Below are 22596 nucleotides of genomic sequence, written 5' to 3'. Positions count from 1 at the left end.
TCTAGGCGGAACAGGCAGCAGGAAAGGTCCTGCTCAGGTAAAAGGTGAATGTGTCCTGGATGGCAAGACGGCAGCAAACCCTGCCTCAGAAAGCTGGTGGAAGGTCCTGAGCCCCAGAGTGGTGGAGCAGACAAACACCAACACCAGGAATCCCCACCCCCAACTGTCTCAGCGTAGCCAGGCAGCAGGTAGACACCAGGGCTGGAATCCCCCAAGTGCCTCAGCATATCTAGGAGAATGGGCAGATGACAGTGCAGGGACTGCCACATATTTCAGTGTAGTCCCAGGCAAACAGACCCCAGTGCAGGGACCTACACACTTAAATAAGCATACCATACCAATGCTGGGATCCTTAGTGCCTAAGCAATAAGGAGGTAAATAAAATCTTAGAAAAGTCAGATATGATAGATTTTTGGAGAAAATCTAATGGGAATAGAAAAGAATATACCTTTTTCTCAGCAGTATATGGTACCTACACAAAAATTGACCATATGTTAGGACATAAAAACCTCAAAATCAAATGCAGAAAGGCAGAAATATTAAATGCATCCTTTTTGGATCATAATGCAATAAAAATTACATTCAACAAGGGCAGCAGAAAGATACATTAAAAATTAATTGGAAACTAAATAATCCTAAAGAATAAGTGGGTCTAAGAACGAATCATAGAAGCAATCAAAAATTTCATTAAAGAGAATGACAACAATGAGACAACATGCCAAAAAAAGGGTGAGGAACCTGCTCCCTTAAGGCCACATGTGGCCTTCTAGGTCCTTAAGTGCAGCCTTTTGCCCAAATCCAAATTTTACAGAACAAATCCTTTTATTTTATTGATATATTTTTGTTCATCTTTTATATTTTTATTTTTTAAATGAACATATTTAAAATACCAAAGAATAAAATAAGTTTCAATGAAATAACACTCCTAGATTGACTGGCACAATTAGAACATTAGTAAGCCATAAGGGCTAAATTGATGGCTGTCACTTTCATTATTTAATTCGAACTTCCCCTGCCTGATTGGTGCCATTACTACATGAGGCGGGTTAGGGAGAGTTTATGGGGGTCAAGTACACCAGTCTGATAACAGCTTTTCACAACACTGCACTGTGTTTCTTTTTAAAGTGAAATTTGTAAATAGTCACAGAGCTTGACAGTATTTTTTTAATTCTACCTGTCCATCATGTCAAAGAAGACCAAGAGAATGCTGAAGGAAGAAAACAGATTTTTTTAATGAGAATTAGAAGTTGAAACATTATCCTGTTTCTACTAAAGATGAGATGATTTGCTTGCTTTGTGATACTACAATATCAACATTAAAGATATTCATTGCTCATCAGCATTATAACACTCATAAGGACACAAATATTTCAAATTAGAGGGAGAGGCATGGAAGGTTGTATTGCAGAAATTAAAGGATGAAAAGCAAAAGCAAAGACAATTCTTTCAAACAGGTTAAGACCTGGAAATAATGCACTGAAGCAATTTATAAAGTAGCTTATGTACTAGGGGGAAAAGGGAAGCCATTCGGTGATATAGAAATTGTGAAAGAATGCATTGTCAAAGTTGTAGGATACTTAAGTACGAACAACTGCCTCTTTCAAGGAAAACCATAACTGATTGGCAACATGAATTAGCCTTCACCTTAACAGAACGACTCCATACAATATTTCAAAATATATATATATATGATATATATGTATACCATATGTAATATATATAATTCAACCATTTTGGATGAATCAACTGATACTACTGACTCAACACAGGTTTTGTACTTAATTTGGGTCATAACAGAAGATTTTCTTTGCTACAAAGAGTTACTTTGGGCACTCATGCAAACAGAACACAGGAAGTAGATATCTTTAACAATATTCGAGCTAAATGCGAAGTTGGACTGAATTTAATGAATTTAGTGTGAGTGTATGTATGTACAGACAGTACACCTTCCATGACAGAAAACATGAAGAGTTTATTGCACACATTAAAAAAAAAGTATTAACAGATCCAGATGCTCTCAATTCTTTTCATTGTATCTTGCATCAGCAAAAATCTCTGGCTAAAGCTAGTGTTTTAAGTGACACTTTGCAACAAGTTATAAATATCATTAGTTATATTCGTGCAAATGCAACATGGCATGGTCAGTTTTGTAACATGCTAAAGTTGAATGATGAAGTATTCAGTGTAGATTTGCCATATCATCCTAAAGTGTGTTGGCTATCACAGGACCAGATGTTGGCCAAAATTTTATCTCTGTGAGAACAGATAGTTAAATTTTATGAAGAACAGAATCAGCAAAGTGAATTATTGAAAGAAGATTTCTCTAGGAATGCTGCATTCCGGTGTGATATACCATGTCAAATCAAAATGACTTGACTATTTCTTTGCAAGGTAAAACTAAGTCTATATATGATATGTCCCTAAAAAATCCAAGTAAAAAAGCTATCTTTTTCAAAACACTTCTTCAAAAGGAAATTTCAGATGAACATTTTCCCCAGTTAGCAAAGATCAGCAGGATGATAGAATACAAAGCTGTTATAGACCAATTAATTGGAGAATACAATGAAAGGTTCACCGACTTTGAGAATCATGACATCACACTCAAGTTAGCATTTCAGCCTCACATAGTTGATATCACCAAGGCACACAAAAACTACAGATTCAATTGATTGAACTCTCAGTAAATGACATTTAAAAGTTATTGTTTTATGCTGAGAAAGATCCAGTAGAAATAGGGAAAAATGTAGTAGATATCCATGCCTTCGGCAACATGCCCAAAAAATCCTTTCTTGTTTTTCAACCACTTATTGCTGCAAATCTACATTCTCCTACCTAACCCAAATTAAGATGCCCTTAAGGTCAGAAATGACTAATATTCATCTAGAGGATCAACTGAAACTGTGGACCTCCATGCTACAACCAAATATTCAAATGCTTTCCAACAAAAAGCAGACACAACAAAGTCATTAAAATGTTAGTTAACTTTAAAATTAACAAATACTTTTAATTTTTGAAATTACTAAATACATAGTAGTTAGATTTTTACAAAATACTGTATATTTTAAAGTATATCTAATTGAGGTTTCTTGAATGTAACCTTATTTGGTAACAGCTAATTATTAATGCAGCCTTCCAATGTAAAAAGGTTCCCTATCCCAGTGCCAAAATTTATGGAATGTAACAAAAGCAGTACTTAGGGGAAATGCATTTCTCTAAATTCTTACATCAACAAAATAGAGAAAGAGCAGATTGATAAATTGGGTGTACAACTAGGAAAAAAAAAAAAACTAGAAAAAAAATTAAATCCCCAATTGAGCACCAAATTGGAAATCCTGAAAACCAAAGGTGAAATTAGTAAAATTGAAAGTAAGAAAACTATTGAGCTAATAAATAAAACTAGGAGCTGGTTTCATGAAAAAAAAACACAATGAGATAGATAAGCCATTGGTTAATTTGGTTTAAAAAAGAAAGAAAGAAGAAAACTAAATATCCAGGATCAAAAATGAAAAAGGTGAAATCACCACCAATGAAGAAGAAATTAAAGCAATCATTTGGAAATTTTGTGGTCAATTATATGCCAATAAATCTGATAATCTGAGCAAAATAGATGAATATTTATGAAAGTACAAATGACTCATTAACAGATGAGGAAAGAGAATGCATAAATAACCCTGTCTTAGAAAAAGAAATTAAGCAAGCCATTAATGCAACGTAAATGATATAAAATACTTGGAAATCTACCTTCCAAGGCAAACGCAGGAACTATATGAGCACAATTACAAAACATTTTTCACATAGATAAAGTCAGATCTAAACAATTGGGAAAATGCCAATTGCTAGTGGGTAGGCTGAGCTAATATAATAAAAATGATAATTATGCTCAAAGTAATTTACTTATTCAGTGCCATACCAATCAGACTACCAAATAATTATTTGATAGAGCTAGGAAAAAATAATAAAATTCATCTGGAAGAACAAAAGGTCAAGGACATCAAGGGAATTAATGGGGGAAAAATGTAAAGGAAGGTGGTCTAACCATACCCTATCTCAAACTATATTATAAAGCAACAATTATCAAAACTATCTGGTACTAGCTAAGAAATAGAAAGGTAAATCAGTGGAATGGATTAGATACACAAGACACAAGAGTAAAGGACCATAGTAACCTAGTGTTTGATAAACCCAAAGATTCCAGCCTCTAGGAAAGGAACTCACTATTTGACATAAACTTCTGGGAAAACTAGAAAACAATATGGCATAAACTAGGTATAGACCAACATCTTATACCATATTCCAAGATAAGGTCAAAAAGGGTACATGCTTTAGACATAAAGGGTGATCCCATAAGCAAATTAGAAAAGCAAGGAATTGTCTCCCTGTCAGATCTATGGGGAAGAGAAGCATTTATGACCAAACAAGAGATAAAGAGCATTATAAAGTATAAAATAGATCATTTTGATTATACTAAATTTAAAAGGTTTTGCACAAACAAAACCAATGCAGCCAAGATTAAAAGGAAAGCAGAAAGATGGGAAACAATCTTTACAGCAAGTATCTCTGATAAAGGCCTCATTTCTCCAATCTATAGAGAACTGAGTCAAATTTATAAGAATCCAAGTCATTCACCAAATGATAAATGGTTAAAGGATATAAATAGGCAGTTTTCAGATGAAGAAAATAAGCTATTGTCATATGAAAAAATACTCTAAATCACTTTTGATTAGAGAAATGCAAATTTAAAACAGCTCTGAAGTACCACCTCACACCTATCAGATTAGCTAATATGACAAAAAAGGAAAATGATAAATATTGGAGAAGATTTGGGAAAATTGGAACACTAATGCACTGATCCAATTTGAAACTATGCCCAAAAGGCAACCAAACTGTTCATACCCTTTGATCCAGCAATACCACTGGTAGGTCTGTATCTCAAAGGGATCATAAAAAAAGAAAAAAGGAACCTAGATGTACAAAAATATTTATAGCAGTTCTTTTTGTGGTGGCAAAAAATTGAAAACTGAGGGGATGCCAATCAATTGGGGAATGGCTGAACAAGTTGTGGTATATGAATATAATGGAATACTATTGTAAGAAATGATGATCAGGCAGAGTTCAGAAAAACTTTAAAAGAACTGTATGAACAAGCACAAAGTGAAGTGAGTAGAACCAAGGAAACAGTAACAGCAGCATATTTTGATAATCAACTATGAATGACTTAGCTCTTCTCAGCAATAGAATGATCCAAGACAATTACAAAGGACTAATGATGGAAAATGCTATTCTCATCCAGAGGAAGAACGGATGCATTCTGAAAGCAGACCGAAGCATACTATTTTCATTTTCTTTATTTTTTTGTGTTTTTTCATTTGGTCTGTTTCTTCTTTCACAACTGTGACTAATTTGGAAATATATTTTACATGATTGAGCATATATAACACCAAATTGCTTGACATTTTAGGAAGAGGGTGAAGGGAGAGAAAAAGGGGGGGGAAATGTAATTCAAAATTTTGTAAAAATGAATGCTAAAAATGTCTTTACATATAATTAAGAAAAATAAAATACTATTAATTTTTAAAGTCAAAGTCTGAAAGTAAATCTTCATGTTTTTGTCTTTGTTTTTTATTAAATGCTATTTTGTTCCTAAGAGTTCTGGAGAAGATGATTCTGCTCAATTGTTCCACCAAACTCCAGATGCTAGAGCAAATGCTGAAAAGTAACTTTCCTGAATCACTCAAGGTACCATATACTTAGTCTTTTTTTTTGGTAAGAAGTAGCCATGCCAGATGCCTGCAAGAACATGCTACTGTGTGACTCTATGTGGACCTCATTTTCTTCATTTGAAAATGAAGCTATCTGCCTTGATTATGTACAGGTTCATGAAGAGTCCAATTAGATAATGCATGCATGATATTTGCTATGGTTTTGAGTTTTCTAGGCTTGTTAGTTTTCTTGGCACCATATATGTAATTTGAGTAGCTATCAGCAGGATGACAATGGCCCAAAAGACCAACTTATTCCATGAATTATCTTTCAGAACATTTATCATTTGACCTAGTTGCAAATGCATTTTCTAGCAAAAATATAATTGGTAAAATTGTATAAATGTTGATTAAATAGCCACCTTTGTATATTACTATTAGTAGATAGAGACTATGCTTATAGGAAACCCCCAAGTGAGGAAACTTCTACCAATGCAAGTCAGTACCTAGTCTATAACTTATAATCTTAAAGAGTCTAGAAAACTGAGACATCAAGTAATTTGCCCAGAGTCACTTAGCCAGTATCTTTCAAAGGTAGGTCTTGAATCTAGGTTATGCCATGTTGCCTCTCAAAAAATATTATTATATATACATATAGACATAGAACAAGATTTCTCCTGTCCTCATTTTGTCAAGGACTCTTGTTGTGGTTCTAATATGTTTAACTGATTAACTAATAAAAATAGACATTTATTAAAGAAAAGCATTAAACATTTAAGAGCATGATGTTTTTTAGTTGCTAGGAGAGGTAGGTTTAGATAAACCATGATTCCTGCTCTCAAAGAGCCTATAGGTGAGGTAAATATTTAGTGGGTGGTTAGATGGTACAGAGGATAAAGTGCCGGGCTTGGAATTAGGAAGACTCATTTTCCTGAGTTCAAATCCATCCCTAGACAGTTACTACCTGTGTGACTTTGGCAAGTCACTTAATCCTGTTTGCCTTAGTTTCCTCAGCTGTAAGAGAGGAAATGGAAAACCACTCCAATATTTTTGCCAAGAAAACCCCAAATGGGGTGACAGAGTCTGACACAATTTAAATGACTGAACAACAACAAAAAACATTTAGTAGTTAGTAGGTTAGTTAGTATAGTAGTAGTAGTAGTGCTCATCATTTGTAATAGTATAATTATAGTAGTATAGTAGTTAGTAACTACTATACTACTAACTATTCTGAGTCCAGTCACTTTTTTGTCTGAAACTGAGTTCTGAAAGAGGTGTTACACTTTTAACTTCAGAACTCTTAATTCATCATTTGAAACAGAAAGAAAACTATGTTAAATAGGAGAAAATAAAGAGTAAAAGAGAGAAGCTTTTAGCTCCATATAATGAAAAACTTAGTAACAAAGAATTCAATGGACTGATTCGTCACAATGGTAAAGAGTACCTCACCACCTGGATATGTTCGAGTAAAGACTGGATGACCTCTTGCTGTGGATGTTTTAGGATTCTTGTCTCTGGAAGGGCTTAGTCCAAATGCCCTCTGAGTCTCTTCCAACTTCTCTTCCAGCAATCTTATGATTTTGTAAAATATAAGTTAGTATTGTGATATTTATTGAATGGCTTAGTTTATTATTCTGCTTGATACAGATGACATTTCCAGCCTCCTAGAATCACGTGGATTTAAAGTAGATTCACATCACTAGTTTATTAATAAAAATCATTTCAAGTTTGGAAGGCTTCCTCAGTGAAATGGACTTAATGAGAGTAGTAATAAAAGAAAAGATCACAGATTTAGAGCTGGAAAGGACTTTAGCCTTCATCTAGTCTGAACCTCTCATTTTACAGAAGAGGAGATCAAACCCTAGAGAGGTTAAATGATTTGCCCAAGGTCACACAGCTTGCAAGTGTCAGAGGTAGGGCTCAAACTTGGGCCTGTCAGTATCCAGCCCCAAGTATAAAGAATGAAATAACCCCTAATACCAAAGCTATAACATTCAAATAGGAGAGTACAAAAAGAATATTGAAAAATAAAGCATGAATTGTTACTAAATAATAGCTAGTAGGATTTATATAGTGCTTTGAGGTTTGTAAAGTGTTTTAAATATATTATCACCTTTGATCCTTACAACAACCTTGGTGAGATAGATACTATTATTCTTCCCACTTAACAGAAAAGAACACTGAGGCAAACAGAGGTTAAGTGACTTGCCCAGTGTTAAACAACCAGTATGTGTCAGAAGCAGGATTTTAACTGAGGTCTTCCTCGCTACAAATTCCATGCTCTATCCGCTGGGTCATCTAGCTGCCAAGTGAATGATGAAGTGAGTAAATGCAAATATGTACACAGTACTAAAAAACAAAAAGGCAGTTTAGGAAGGACAGCCTTAGCAATTGGGGGATTAGGAATGGTTTGTTTCATGGAGAAGATGGCACTTGAGCTGCTTCTTAAAGGAAGAGGAGGATGGGTTATAGACCTTTATAAAATCCTCAACACTGTGTGAATACAAATGGAGCACTTAGGTTGCTCATCAGCCATGTCTTGCTCTCCTTATGTAATCAATGAATTGTTTTTATTTCAGTAACGTATTTCTTTGATGACCTCCTATCTATCATTTCTCCTATGTATCATTTGTAAGGTGTGTAGCCAGTACACGCCCATCATAAGCCTCTCTACTGCCCTTTGGGCACTATTCAACCTCAGCTCTTCAGAGATTATAATATTCCATGATGCATCCCAAAATTGAAGAGAAGGAGGAAGAGAACAGACAGGATCCCCTCGGAGAAATTTCCCATTTCTTTTATGGATCTAAGTTTTTTCCCTGAAACAAAGCCCCATCCCGTTAATACCAATATTCTTCCAGTGATATATGACTACAAAGAAGCCCCTATGGGAACTCTTGCCCCCATCTTGCAGATGAGAAAACTGAAGCTCAAAGAGGTTAAGTGATTTGTCCAGGGTCACACATCGAATAAGTTTCAGAAGGAGGAACTGAGCCCACATCTGTCCTCATTCCAAGTCCAGTGGAATTTTTCCTTACACCATGCTCCCACTTTACTTGACAGTCCCAATTGGATGATAAAGATGTATTTATATTTGATAATTCTCATTAAATCTTAGGTATCAAGTCCTATCATGAGGGTGTTTGGCATTACTGTATTATACTTTATGACTCAGCCATAACAAGCACCAACTTCTATATGAAGCTTTTCTTTATCTTCCTACTGCTAGTATCCTCCCTAAACTATTTTGCATTTATTCTGTATATATTTATATATGTACATGTTATCTCCTACAATATACTATAGGATACTTGAGGATAGACACTATTTCAAGTGTTTTTTTTAGTTTGTTTGTTTTGTTTTTGTATTTGTATCCTCAACACCCAGACTAGTACTTGGAACATAGAAGGGATTCAATAAAAGTTTATTGATTTGTTGAAATCTGGGTGGAGCACATAGGATTACATAGATCTGGCACCTTCTTTTTTTTTGGCAGGGAGGGGCGAGGAAGAGGAGAAACTAAGAAAATGGCCAAAGAAAGCAGGAGAATTCATTTCCTTTTCATTTTTCTCCTGGTTATCTCAGTGATATCATTGCTCAGTAGGATATGAAGTAAAGAAAATCATGTGAAGAATATTACCTCAACGGAAGCCGTTAATGTTTGGATTTTTATTTACCTTATTCTCTGGTTTTGTTGGCTCAGGTTTATGGAGCAGTAATGAACATGAATCGTGGAAATCCCTTTCAGAAGGAAGTGGTAGTAGATTCGTGGCCAGACTTCAAAACTGTTATCACTCGGAGGCAGAAACAGGTATCTACTGGTATTGAAAATTAGTTTAAAACTATATTATTCAGAGAGCAGAGAAGGAGTGGAATAATGGGGTTAGAAAGGAACAGAGGCAGTGGCCAGGGTAATTTTATATACTTTAAAACATTTTTTTTTTGCCGGGCAATTGGGGTTAAGTGACTTCCTCACACAGCTAGTACATGTGTCAAGTGTCTGAGGCCGAATTTGAACTCAGGTCCTCCTCACTCCAGGGCCTATGCTCTACTCACTGCACACCTAGCTGCCCCTATTTTATATACTGTTAAGTGGAATGGTTATCATACATAACTAACACCGCTTCGCTTTTATCAAACTGGTCATCCTCCATTATTACTCTGAACCATAAGTAGGGACCCTGGTCAAACAAGTGTGTAGAGGTTGGGGATGAGGTGGGGAAAAGACAGGAGACGTTCTGCTCTAGCCAGGTGTAATTGGGTGGGAAGACTGATGAGAGTCAAGCTCTAATCCTCCTCCTGGCATGGTCTGTGACCCTAGAATCGTAACCCACAAAAAGAGGCAGCTGAAAAAAATAGACCCTGTAAGAGCGGCAGAACCCTTTAGGGCCAATGGATGGGAACATTTTCACTTGGAGGAAGTATCTCAGATGTGGTGCCCTGGGGAAGAGTCCCAGTTGACCCACCCTATTTATAGCTATGTTACTAGAACTACATTATTAATATGCTAATTAGTTTAGCAATATAGGACTTTTCACCTGTGTGACTTTCCCCAGCATACATTCAACAGTGCAGGAGTAGAATCAGAGAACATAGTCTGTGGGAGATAACCCAAGGTTGCAATTTGGCAAGATGTGGTCAGCCATAAGACAAGCGGGCAAGGGATTCAAGGAGAGAGGACAGTGTATAGTTGAATTGGTTAACTACAGGGTGAAGATTGCAACTGGAGGGGCAGGAGAGCAGAGTAAAAATGATGGACTGGGAGAACAGGGAGGGATGGAGCACATGGAGATTAGAATGAAAAGAAAAATAGGCTCAAGGGGAGTGAGGCAGAAGGAAAGATGAAAGGCTAATTTGTCATGATCAGAGAGAGGAATTTCACAGTTCTGGATCATAAAATTAAATGGGAATAGGGACTGGACTTTAGATTTTATTGGTATAGGGACCCTCTAGGTGAGGAAACTCATTGTACCAATGCCACATCTGAGATACTTCCTCCAAGTGAAAACTTTCCTGTCCATTGGCTGTAAAGGGTTCCACCACTCTGACACTTATTTGATGTGTGACCCTGGACAAATCACTTAACCTCTCTGAGCTTCAGTTTTCTCATCTGCAAAATGCAGGCAAGAGTACCCATGGGGTTTCTTTGTAGTCATACATCACCGGAAGAATATCAGTGTTAATAGAATGGGCCTTTGTTTCAGGGAGAAAACTTGGATCTATAAAAGAAATGGGAAATTTCTTCAAGGTGATACTGTCTGTCCTCTTCCTCCTTCTCTTCCCCATCTCATCCCCAACCTCTACACACTACTTTGACCAGGGCCCCAGAATGCCTACTTATGGTTCAATGTAATAATAGAGGATAACCAGTTTGTTAAAAGTGAAGGGCTGTGAGTTATGTGTAATTTTGTATGATAGCCATTTCATTTATTGGAACTTTCTCTGCAATTTAGAATTAAGAGAACTACCTAGAGAACTGAGAGATTAAGTGACTGTTTTACACACACACACACACACACACACACACACACAGACATACACACATACCCATATTCATATAGATACATATAAATGTGTATATATGTATTCATCTCCATACATACACAAATAGATACATGCATATCTTCACCTATACCCATATGCATCTATATATATATATATATATAAACATCCAAATATAACCATACATATTATACAAATTCAGTTCAGTTGTTTTTCAGTCATGTCTGTCTCTCTGTAACCCTATTTGGAGTTTTCTTGGCAAAGATACTGTAGTAGTTTGCCATTTCCTTCTCCATCTCATTTTGTAGATGAGGAACTGAGGCAAACAGGGTTAAGTGACTTGTCCAGGGTCACATAGCTAATAAGTATCTGAGGCCAGATTTGAACTCAAGAAGATGAGTCTAGTGCCTTACATACATACATCTATAATACATTATGGAAGTAACTGCTATAAAGGAGATATTCTTTTTTAAAATTTGTAAAAGAAGCAGGATGCAGACCTTCAAGATTTAGATCTCTTATAGGCTTTTGTTAATTTCATGACTATATACTTCTTCCTAGGCTAAGACAGATGACCTGGACCATTATACCAATGCTTATGCAGTCTTCTATAAGGATTTCAGGGCTTATCGTAAGCTTCTAGAGGAACCTGATGTGATCAACTGGGAGCAAGTCTTTCAGATACAAGGTGAAGTCAAGTATGTCAAAAGAGTTATGGACTCAGAAATTTTCCCCCTTCTACTCATGGCTCTGTTTTTTTGCTTTTTGTTTTGGTTTGGTTTTTGGTGGGGGGTGGGGGGTGTCAATATTTGTTTTTTAAAAGTTTGTTTCTTTGTTATATGATATGAAGAGTTGGCTCTTATGGCAAAAAGACCCTTCTAATTGGAATTCCTTTTAATGGAAGGAATTTTAATAGCATGTTACAGATTTCCATAGGTGCTATCAAAAGCATGTAATATTATTCCTTTCACATCCTGCTGTACACAGTCCCACTTCTTCTCAGTATCTTGAAATGAGATTCCCAACAGGTAAGTTTTATATTTTTCTACAACTAGAAAGAGGTGATAATGGCATTCCCATTCTTTGATTACAAGATCCACCATCTCTCTCCTCTCAACATGGCAGAACAAATTATTGTAGCTTTGGTACTTGTTTATGTCCATTTTAAAATTATTTGCCCTGTAAGTTGCTTTTTAGAAATCATTAAGCCTATGAAAAATCTTTGGTTCCCCAAATTTGCATTAGCCCAACTCATCCTTACCAATGTATCTTCTTTTTTCCCTTCTGTTCTTGTTTCCTAGTCACAGGATTCACAGAATGATCATTTGCTTAGAGAAATGTAATCAGATTTCATTGTTGGTGGAACTGTGAACCTAGTCCAACCATTTTGGGAAACAATTTGGAATTGTGAAAAAATAAAATAAATGACCCAGACATGACATTGCTAGGAAGATACCTTTAAAAGGTCAAAGGCACAAAACAAGGTTCCATATACACAGAAATATTAATGGCATCACTTTTCAAAGTCACAAAGAAATAAAAACAAAGTATATACCCATTGATTTGGGGAATAGCTAAACAAATTGTAGTACATGAATAAATATAAAGGAATGTTACTACACTGCAAGAAATGATGTATATGAAGCATTGAGAGAAGACTAAAAGGACATGTGAAATGATGCAGCAAAACAATATATACAATGGTTACAAGGGTATAAATGGAAGGGGAGAAAAACCCTAAACACTGTGTAATTATAATGACTAAGCTTGACCTTGGTTAAAAATGTGGAGCGGATTGCATCTCCTTTCCTTTCTTCCATGGGTTGGGGAATATGTGTGGAATATCGCATACACTTTCAGACATGATGGATTTGTTGCCTTTTCAAACTTCACCCCCTCCATTTTCCCCAAATATTTTTCCATAAGATGTGGCTTGCTAGGTGGAAAAGAAAAGGGTATATTTGCAAATGAAAGAAACAAAATATAAGAAGGATTTTTATAAACTGTTAAAGCTAATTTCCATCCCCTGCTTCAACCATCAGGACCTCTTGTTCTTCATTCTACCTTCGTGAAAACGGTGGTAGTCCTGGCAGAGAAGTGGGAGATTTAGAAGTATAGAATGAGGTACATACTTTCAAATATTCTTTTGCCTGACTATACTTAGTTGTTACAATAGAGCCAGGGGAGGGCAAGGTAGTAGGTAATGAAGAAAGGAAGGAAGGAAGGAAGGAAGGAGGGAAGGAAGAAAGGAAGGAAGAAAGGAAGGAAGGAAGAAAGACAGATGAAAGAAAGAAAGAAAGAGAAAGAGAGAGAAAGAAAAAAAAGAAAGGAAGGAAGAAAGGAAGAAAGAAGAAAGAAAGAAAGAAAAAGAAAGAAAGAAAGAGAAAGAGAGAGAAAGAAAAAGAAAGAAAGGAAGGAAGGAAGGAAGGAAGGAAGAAAGAAAGAAGAAAGAAGAAAGAAAGAAAGAAAGAAAGAAAGAAAGAAAGAAAAAGAAAGAAAGAAAGAGAAAGAAAGAAAGAAAGAAAGAAAGAGAGAAAGGAAGGAAAGAAGGAAGGAAGGAGGAAGGAAGAGAAAAGAAAGGAGGAAGGAAGAGAAAAGAAAGGAAAAATTCACAAACACAGTACCAAACACATTTTTTAAAAAGTCCAAAATTTCAGAAAGGGACACAAATGGCAATTTTTCTTTTGCTTTGCTAAATTTAATATACACTTTTGTTTAAGACAAACTGCATAACAGAATATTGTGGTTTCACCTGCAATCCTCATCCTTTGCTGTCCTTGGTATATTGAAATTGTTGCTAAGTTCATAACAAAAAGGAAAAGAAAGAAAAAAGGGAAGAATGCGTCTGTACCAAAGACCAATCTGTTTTAAGGAAGCAGCTTTTCACAGCATGTGAAATGATAGACTTTATTCAGGAGTCATGGGATTCAGATCCCATCTTGCGAACTTACTAATTATGACTGAACAACAGAGATCAAGTCATTGAACCTTTCAGAGTGTCAGGTTTCTCACCTGTAAGATGGGAATAAGAAAATTTAGATTACTTACGGTTACAGGTTTGTTGTGAGAACAATGCTTTGTAAATCTTAGAAGTATTATTCAAATGTGAGTTCTTATTTGTTGTTGCCACATTTATCTCTTGGAAGTCATTCTTTGAAAGTATTGTGTTCTCTTGTGGGGACCAGGTCAGATATCTATCTATCCAGATGTGTGTGTATGTCTCTAAAAAAAGAGACAATGTGTGCGACACACTAACCTCTATTGCTATAAGACACCTTCATACCCCATAAAGCATTAGATTTGAACTCAGAAAGACTGAGACTTAAATCCTCTATTAGACAGTTACTGTCTGCATGACCTTGGGCAAGTCATTTATATTCTCTGGGCCTTAGTTTACCCATCTGTAAAATGGGTGAGATAATAATAGCTCTTAACTCAAGGGGCTTACAACGCTATCTTGAAAATCATGCTTAACAAACAGAGCAAATTTATTACTTCCTTGTTAAATTTAATAATATACCTTAAAAATGTAATAATTTCACATGTAATCCTCATTTTTGTTCTTTGTAAGTTGATATGTTTGTTGATGATTGTTAAATTCATATCAGAAAAGAAAATGTAAATAAAAAGGAAATCACATACACTATAGACATTAATTAGAATAAAAGACTACCTAGGTGGCACAGTGGATTGAGTGCCAAACCTGGAGTCAGGAAGATTCATCTTCCTGAATTCAAATCAGGCCTCAGATACTAGCTGTGTGACCCTGGGCAAGTCGCTTAACCCAATTTGCCTCAGTTTCCTCATCTGTAAAATGAGCTGGAGAAGAAAATGGGAAACCGCTCCAGGATCTATGCCAAGAAAACTCCAAATGGGGTCACAAAGAGTCAGACGTGACTGCAAAATGATACAACATAACAAATATATAACTAACAAGTTTATGTTTTTATAGAACTTTACTACATACATAGGACTGTCACACATCACCTAATTTATTCCTCACAACTACCCAGTGATGAAAATCCTGACAATCTTCATCTTGCGGGAGGAGGGGGGTGGAACAGAGCCTCAGATAAGTCGATTGACACTTGAGGCCTCTCCCCTAGTATGTGACTGATCCACAGCTTGAAACTACGTTCACAGAATGACAGATGCAGAGCTAGAGGGAACCTTAAAGGTTAGAAGTCATTGACTACTTGTTTTACAGATCAGGAAAATGCAGCATAGACATAAAGTGATTTACATAAGGTCACGAAGCTAATAAATGCCTCAGCTGAGATATGAAAAGAGTTTCTCTGACTCCAAATCGTGCCACTGCTGAATGATTTTTTTTTCCAGTCTTCAAGCCTAGTTGACTTCCAGCTGTCCCCTGCATATTGCTAAATTATTTAGTTGCTAAATACTCTAAGTATTATAAGAATTCTGGAATGAACAATTTCCCTTTATTTCTAAAATAAAACACTCATTTTCATTACCTTTTTTCAAAAAAATATTCTTTCTTCATAGGACTCCAGGATGGAATATATGAAGTTTCTAAGGCTGTTGCAAACTCGAAACAGTTGGATGTAAATTTGACTTCCTTTAAGGCAGTTGAGTTTTCTCCATTGCCTATGCCAGATGTCAATTCTCGGTAGGTTAAGTCAATTTTCTGAGTTTGGGAGAAGAGTAGCATTAAGAAAATATATGCAGCAGGGGTCAAAATATCCAAACCTTTCCCTGGGAATAATTAGAGACTCGCTACTGGAATTGGTTCTAGAACTGAAATGCAATTTTCAAGACTTTTTGGAGGGGTGAAGTTGATGTCAATGAATTAAGGCTATTGCATTTTTTTTTTGCTCAAAGTATACAACAAAGAAGATCTTCATTTTTTCCTAGATACTAAGTAGGAATAGATTCTGCATTGTCTATGGTGAGCTTCAAATCATGTTATTTTGCACTTGTATTCTCCTTACCCAATTTAAAAGTTTTAAGTCAACTAAAGAAAATATTAGCTGAGGAGGGCCCTCGGAGCCCTGGAGTGCTGGGTCAGAGGCTCCGGCTACAGGGAAGCACTGCTCTGTTTTAAACTCAAGTGCTGCACTGTAGGGGCAGTCATAGGTTGGGGTGGGGCAAAAATAATGGAAATTCAAGAATCAACAGATTCTAAAATTCAGATAATTAAAAGGGATCTTGAGTGAGAAACCAGAATATATGGCAATAAGGAGAACCAGGAATCTGCTAAGTTAATGATAGAGGAAATAGATAAATGGATAGATAGATAGATAGATAGATAGATAGATAGATAGATAGACAGATAGATAGATGAATGAACAGACAAATAAATGAATCAGTCAATCAATCAATGAATAAATAAATAAATGAGTGGATGAATAAATAAATAAATAAGTGAGTGAATAAATGGATGCATGGATGTATAGATAGAAAAATGGATAGATAGATAGATAGATGAATTAATGGATGGATGAATAAATGAGTAAATAAATAAATGAATAAATGAATGAATGAAGCAACCAATCAATAAATGAATGAATGAATGAATGAATGAGTGAAAAATAGAAAAGTTTTCCAAAGAGGACACAAAAACTGGAAACACTTTGAAATCATCCTGTAATGAAAATGGCTCAGAGAAAAAAGGGCCACTGATTGACTGGGAGGCTATTAAACAGGACCACCTCCACTACATTCAAACACAGTGGGATGGTCTTCCCCCAATTAAGAAAGTTTTCTACACAGAATCTTCAAAGACAAAATTAATGTCTCAAACACAAGTAGATAAATGGAGGGGAGAAAACAATAATATAATGTATGATGATTTAAGAGAAAATGAAAAATGTGTAATTCTCCATCCAGTATGTACAATTGAAGATGTGTTTGATCATTATCCTGATGTTATGGCTAATATAAAGAAAGTAGGTTTCACAAGACCTACACCTATACAGAGTAGAAAAGCATGGTTTCCGTTGAGTATAACTAACACTTCTTGATCTGCACTCTAAAGAACCAGGGAGAAAAGGGATGGGCCCAGAATGCTTGTGCTGACACCAACCAGAGAATTGGTTCTACAAGTCAAGAGTAAATGTCAAAAATATACCTATAAAGGAACTAAAAGCATTCGTATATATGGTGGTGGAGACAGAAGAGGTCAGATTGAACATGCTACTATGGGTGTAGATATTGTCATTGCCAGCCGTGGTAGACTCAATGATCTTCAAGTGAATGAATCCATCAGCCCAAATAGCATCACATATTTGGTTCTGGATGATGCTGCTAAAATGTTAGATGTAGGGTCTGAATCTCAAATAATGAAGATTTTATTAGATGTACGGCCATATAGACAAACTATTATGACCATGTCACTTGGCCTGATGCTGTATGTCGACTTTCACAAAAATATTCATATGATCCAATGATCGTTTATGTTGGAACCCTGGATCTTGCTGCTGTGAATACCGTAAAGCAGAAAATAATAACAACCACAGAACAAGAGCCTGCTCTTATATATACCTTCCTTGATTCAATGAAGCCTGAAGAAAAAGTAATTATTTTTGTAGGGAGAAAACTTATTGATGATGATATATCCAGTGACCTGAGCATTAAGGATTTACATCCACGGAATAGGACGTACTGGAAGGGCTGGGCATACAGGGGAATCAATTACCCTACTTACTGGGAATGGTTGGAAAATAGCTGGTGAATTAATCAATATTTTGGAGGAAATTCCAAATGAGCTTATATTAATGGCTGAACGATATAAACAACATGAGCAGAAAAAAAGATGAAGAAAGAAACATGGCAAGTACTTGGGGAAGGACAAGAAATATTTATTGATCTTGGAAAGCATATGCAATCCAAGGAACAACCTACTTTCGGGGTTGTTGCCTTTCAACATAGCAAAAGCTAAACAATTAGCAGGTTGGAGAACATAGGAGGAAAGACAATTTGGGGGTTTAGGGTTTTTTTGCTTTTTTAAAAAAATATATTGTCAGAAAACAAGACTATTACAAATTTCTGATTGAACATTGAAAGTGCAGATCTGAGTGGAAGTAGAGAAAAATCTTACATGCATATGAAGGGACAGTTCAATTGTCGATATAATGTTTAAAGATGTAGACATCTTACAACATTTTTGTACTTTGCTTAATAAAATCAAAAGTATTTTTCTTAAAAAAGAAAGTATTAGCTTAGCATTTGTTTATTAAGAATAGTTGGTTTAAATAGAATGCTACCACATGCCTCTCTCCTGAGGCTGCTGTACCCCAGATAAGCTCCTGTCCCACCTCAGCTCCACTCAGCACAACTTCCACTGAATTTGTCTCTTCAAAAGTTGGGGTTGAGGGTACATTCCATATTGCTTTACAGAGTGCATTTTGTGAATCTTGCCGGGAATGAAAAATGCTAATTCCAGCTCTGGGCATTAGCATAACAAAAGCTTAAACAAAATTTGAAACCAAGGTTAAGTTCTAAATGTGAGTAGTGGTCATTGTATCATGATCTTGTTCTCACCTGTTTTATTTGGTTTATATGGAATATATTATTATGAATATTATCATCAATAGTCATTAAGTCCTATTAATCACAACCTTATTTTAATCTTACACTGGACAACGGCCTGGGAGCTGAAGCCTTCTGCATAAAGAGTTAGACCACCTAACTCTGATAACTAGGCCACTGACCCACCTCATTCATTATTTGTTCAGTGTCCTGTTCATTGACCAAAAGAAACAAAAACTGGAATGTGGCATCCCACCTGATTGCTGCTACCTGGAAGATCAACTGATCCAACAACTACAGAACTTTTTTTTTTTTTTTTTTTGGTAATTGACCACATCCTCATGGGCAATACCTTTAAAATTAAGCCAAAAGCTAGATTGTTTTCTTATTCAGTAGTTGGACAGCTGACTGACTGATAAAGTCATCTTTAACACTAGAAAGAAAGCTGGCAATGCAGGGCTGGAACTTATTGATGGTTAAAAGAACTTAAGGTGCCCAAAAGGGATGCCACATAAAGCTGTGGAATTTGCTTACTTATAAGGCAATTGACCTTCCTCTTCTCTGAGACAGCTTTGTAGTTACCAATCTGGAACCTATTTAGAAAAAGATCATAGGACAGCTAGGTACATTTGAATTAGAAAATATATGCCATCTAAATGTTGGCTATTATTAGTGCAGTATGGCATATGATAACTCTATTGATATTCTCTCTGTGAGTTCTTAAGGACAGTCTTCCTGCCTAGGATTTATGTACAGGCCATCCCATTGTGATTATTTAGCTTTTTGGTGTAAATTCTGTTCTTTCTACTTTTTCTCTCTATTTTTAATGCTATGGGATATGTAGATTGAGATACAGAGAATTTGCAAAATATTGTATTTAATTATGTGGAAGATCTGTGATTTCATCAGCTTGGTGAATTCCTGGTGTGTGAACTCTCTCCACCGATATAAATCCTACCAAGAGTTTATGTGGTGTGTCAAAGACAGAACTTGATAAGACTTCAAATTCTAAAAAGGGGTATTATCTATAGCATGGTAAGCAGTTCTTAATTTTCATCTGTAACAACAATGTTATTTTAAGAATGACTTTGAGCAAATAAGTTATTTTGTCTATTGCATTACCAAAATTAACTCTAAAGGACTTATGAAGAAAGGTGATATCTGAATCCAGAGAAAGAACTGATAAATAGAATTATGTATAAAATAATTTTACACACACGCACACACACACACACACACACACACATTGTGTCTAATGGTAACCATTTCTAGGGTGGGGGGGGGAGAGGGAAGAAAAAAAAGAAATTTACATTATAATTTTGTTGTGTGTTTTAAAGGAATAGCAAGTTGTGCATAGCAGATTTGCAGTTTCATGTACAATCATCTCTTTTATTGTGCTATGTTATGAAAATGTTTGTTTTATTCCATAAGTTAAAAATAAAATAAAATAAAAATAATAAATGAGCTAATGTTAAAGCAGAAAGGGTTTAGATTAGGTATAAGGAGAAACTTACTGATCATCAGAATTTTTGAAGTGCCTCAAAGGGATGGCACAGAGAACTGTAGAATCTATTTACTTGTAAATCGATTAAGCACTTTACTAGCTTCCTACTACTCTTACCTAAAATGGTTTTATCTGTGAATTTGTGTGGCAAAAAGGAAATGGGCAAAACAATTTCTATCTGTGACTGAATTCCACCTAACATGCCACCTTTTCCTTTAGAGTGCCGTCTTTCCCTCGGCTGTCTTACCTGAGTGTTGCTGAAGCTGGTCTGCTAAACAGAACTTGGTCCCGGGGTGGAAATGAACAGTGCCACCAGTATCTTGCCAACCTCATCTACTGCTTTCCTAGTGTGTGTGTCCGAGATGAAAATGGCAAACCACTTTCCTGGGGTATCACAGATCAGTTTGCCACCATGATTCATGGTTATACCTTGCCAGAACACCGCAGGAAAGGTTATAGCCGGCTAGTGGCTGTGACATTGGCCAGGAAGCTCCAAAGCCGGGGTTTCCCAAGTCAAGGCAATGTCTCAGACGATAACATAGCATCAATAACTCTTCTCAAAAGCCTTAATGCTCATTTTTTGCCTTGCCGCTTTCACAGACTTATCCTTGCTCCTAGGTCTTTCTCTATCTAGACATACCTATCTCTAAAGCAGAATTGACAATCTTTCTTAATTTCTCTGCTTGCCTGATACTTCCTTAATGGCCAGGGAATAAGGAATTGAAATGGAAATATGAGAGTCCCAATCTTGTCCTGGAAGAGACATGAAGGATCAGATCTAGGAGACCATGATTCTTTCCTTCCCAGGCTCCTTTGGAAGTAACTAAAGTGGTCAGGAACTACCAAAAAGTGGATATGTCTGCCATTTTTTGGTACTCACCTCAGGCAATTCCATGTTCCACTTTCAGGGATAGGCTAATGTGGGAGTCAGCAGCCCTTCCTTAGCATTTATGACAGAGCCTAGCATCTCAGGATAAAAGACTTGACACATGAACATTTGTTTATAACTCAGTTGCTATAATCTAGGCTACTGACCCAGCTCTCTAACACATTGATCCCCCATATTAACCCCAATCATCCTCTGTTCCCCACTTTTGACTCAGCTCTTCAGCCTTTTCTTTTCCTTTCCCTTTATCTTATTAGGATTCATCCCTACGTTTCTAAGAGCTAGGTAGTGACAATAAATAGAATGCTGGATCTGGAGTCAGGAAGATCTGAGTTCAGATCTAGCTTCAGATACTGGTTGTGTGACTCTGGGCAAGTCACTTAACTTCTGCCTGCCTCAGTTTCCTCAACAATAAAATAGGGATAATAATAGCACCTGTCTCCTAGGTTTATTGTGATGATCAAATGAGAAATTTGTTAAGCACTTAGCTCAGTGCCTGGTGTATAGAAGGCACTTAATTAATGCTTGTTCCCTTTTCTACCCTTCCCACCCCTTTCATAATCTACACCCCTTGGGTGATAGAATAATAGTGTGGGCTATTTAAATCCTAAACAGTGGCTCTTTCTGTTACTGTTTCTAAGCCAATCACTATGCATCTCTCTATTATTTTATGACACATTTCCCTCTTTCTACCTGTCTACCCCACCCCTCCACTGGTTAACTTTAAAGGTAGAAACCTATCTGATCTAAGGCAAGGTTTATAGCTGTCCTTGGTCCTAAGTGCAAAGAACTGAAACCCTTAGATTATAGGAAGAAGCTGTGGCAGAATGAAACACTTGAGAACCACTGGCTTTGAATCTCTCTGAATCTTTTTTTTAATAACTTTTCCAGGCTTCTGTTTGATAACAATAAAACAATTGTAACAGCATGGCCATGCTACTGAATAGGAACTGTGAATATGATTGCATATTTTACCCTTGACTAGGAAGCAGGAAAGGCATATTGGTATCCAATAAATTTAACTATTTCAAGAAGGAGAAACAAAACTAAGAAGATTCATAATGATGCTTAGCAGGGAGACTTTATTGACAGCCACCATAATTTAATATCTCAGTAGTTATGCTGGTATCTGTGACGTCTTAAGGTTTTTAGCCCAGTCCCCAGATTAGATCAAAGTCACATTTAAATAAAACAGGACATGAATTCATAGATTTGGACCTAAAAGGGACCTTATTGATCATCTATTCCAATCCTCTCATTTTACAGATGAGAAAACTGAGGTTTATATATACCCAAGGTTCACATAGGTAGTAAAGTAGCAGAGTGGAAGTTGGAAAGAGCTTTGGCTGTGGAATCAAATGATTTGAGTTCACGTCTGTTTTCTGATGTTTACTACCTGTAGACATGGGGAAAGTTATTTAAACTTCTTAGATCTTGGTTTTCTCATGGGTAAAATTAAGGTGTTAGATTCAATGACTTTTGGGGACCCTTTCCACTCTAGATCCATAATCTTA

At 36.1% G+C, this 22596-nt stretch overlaps 1 protein-coding gene across 1 annotated transcript; it reads left to right on the top strand.

Annotated features, from left to right (window-relative positions):
• Positions 1–5658: 5658 nt before the first annotated feature.
• On the top strand, positions 5659–20830 carry GLYATL3 (glycine-N-acyltransferase like 3). The gene is made up of 5 exons (XM_036768342.1): positions 5659–5736; positions 9403–9510; positions 11763–11889; positions 15708–15831; positions 20416–20830. The coding sequence occupies exons 1-5, from the start codon at positions 5659–5661 to the stop codon at positions 20828–20830; spliced, it is 852 nt and encodes a 283-aa protein (XP_036624237.1).
• The last annotated feature ends 1766 nt before the right edge of the window (positions 20831–22596 follow it).

This window comes from Trichosurus vulpecula, chromosome 7 (genome assembly GCF_011100635.1).
Source record: "Trichosurus vulpecula isolate mTriVul1 chromosome 7, mTriVul1.pri, whole genome shotgun sequence".
Taxonomy (NCBI): Eukaryota; Metazoa; Chordata; class Mammalia; order Diprotodontia; family Phalangeridae; genus Trichosurus; species Trichosurus vulpecula.
Note: the sequence above shows the minus strand (reverse complement) of the source record. Positions and strands in the feature narration are given on the sequence as shown.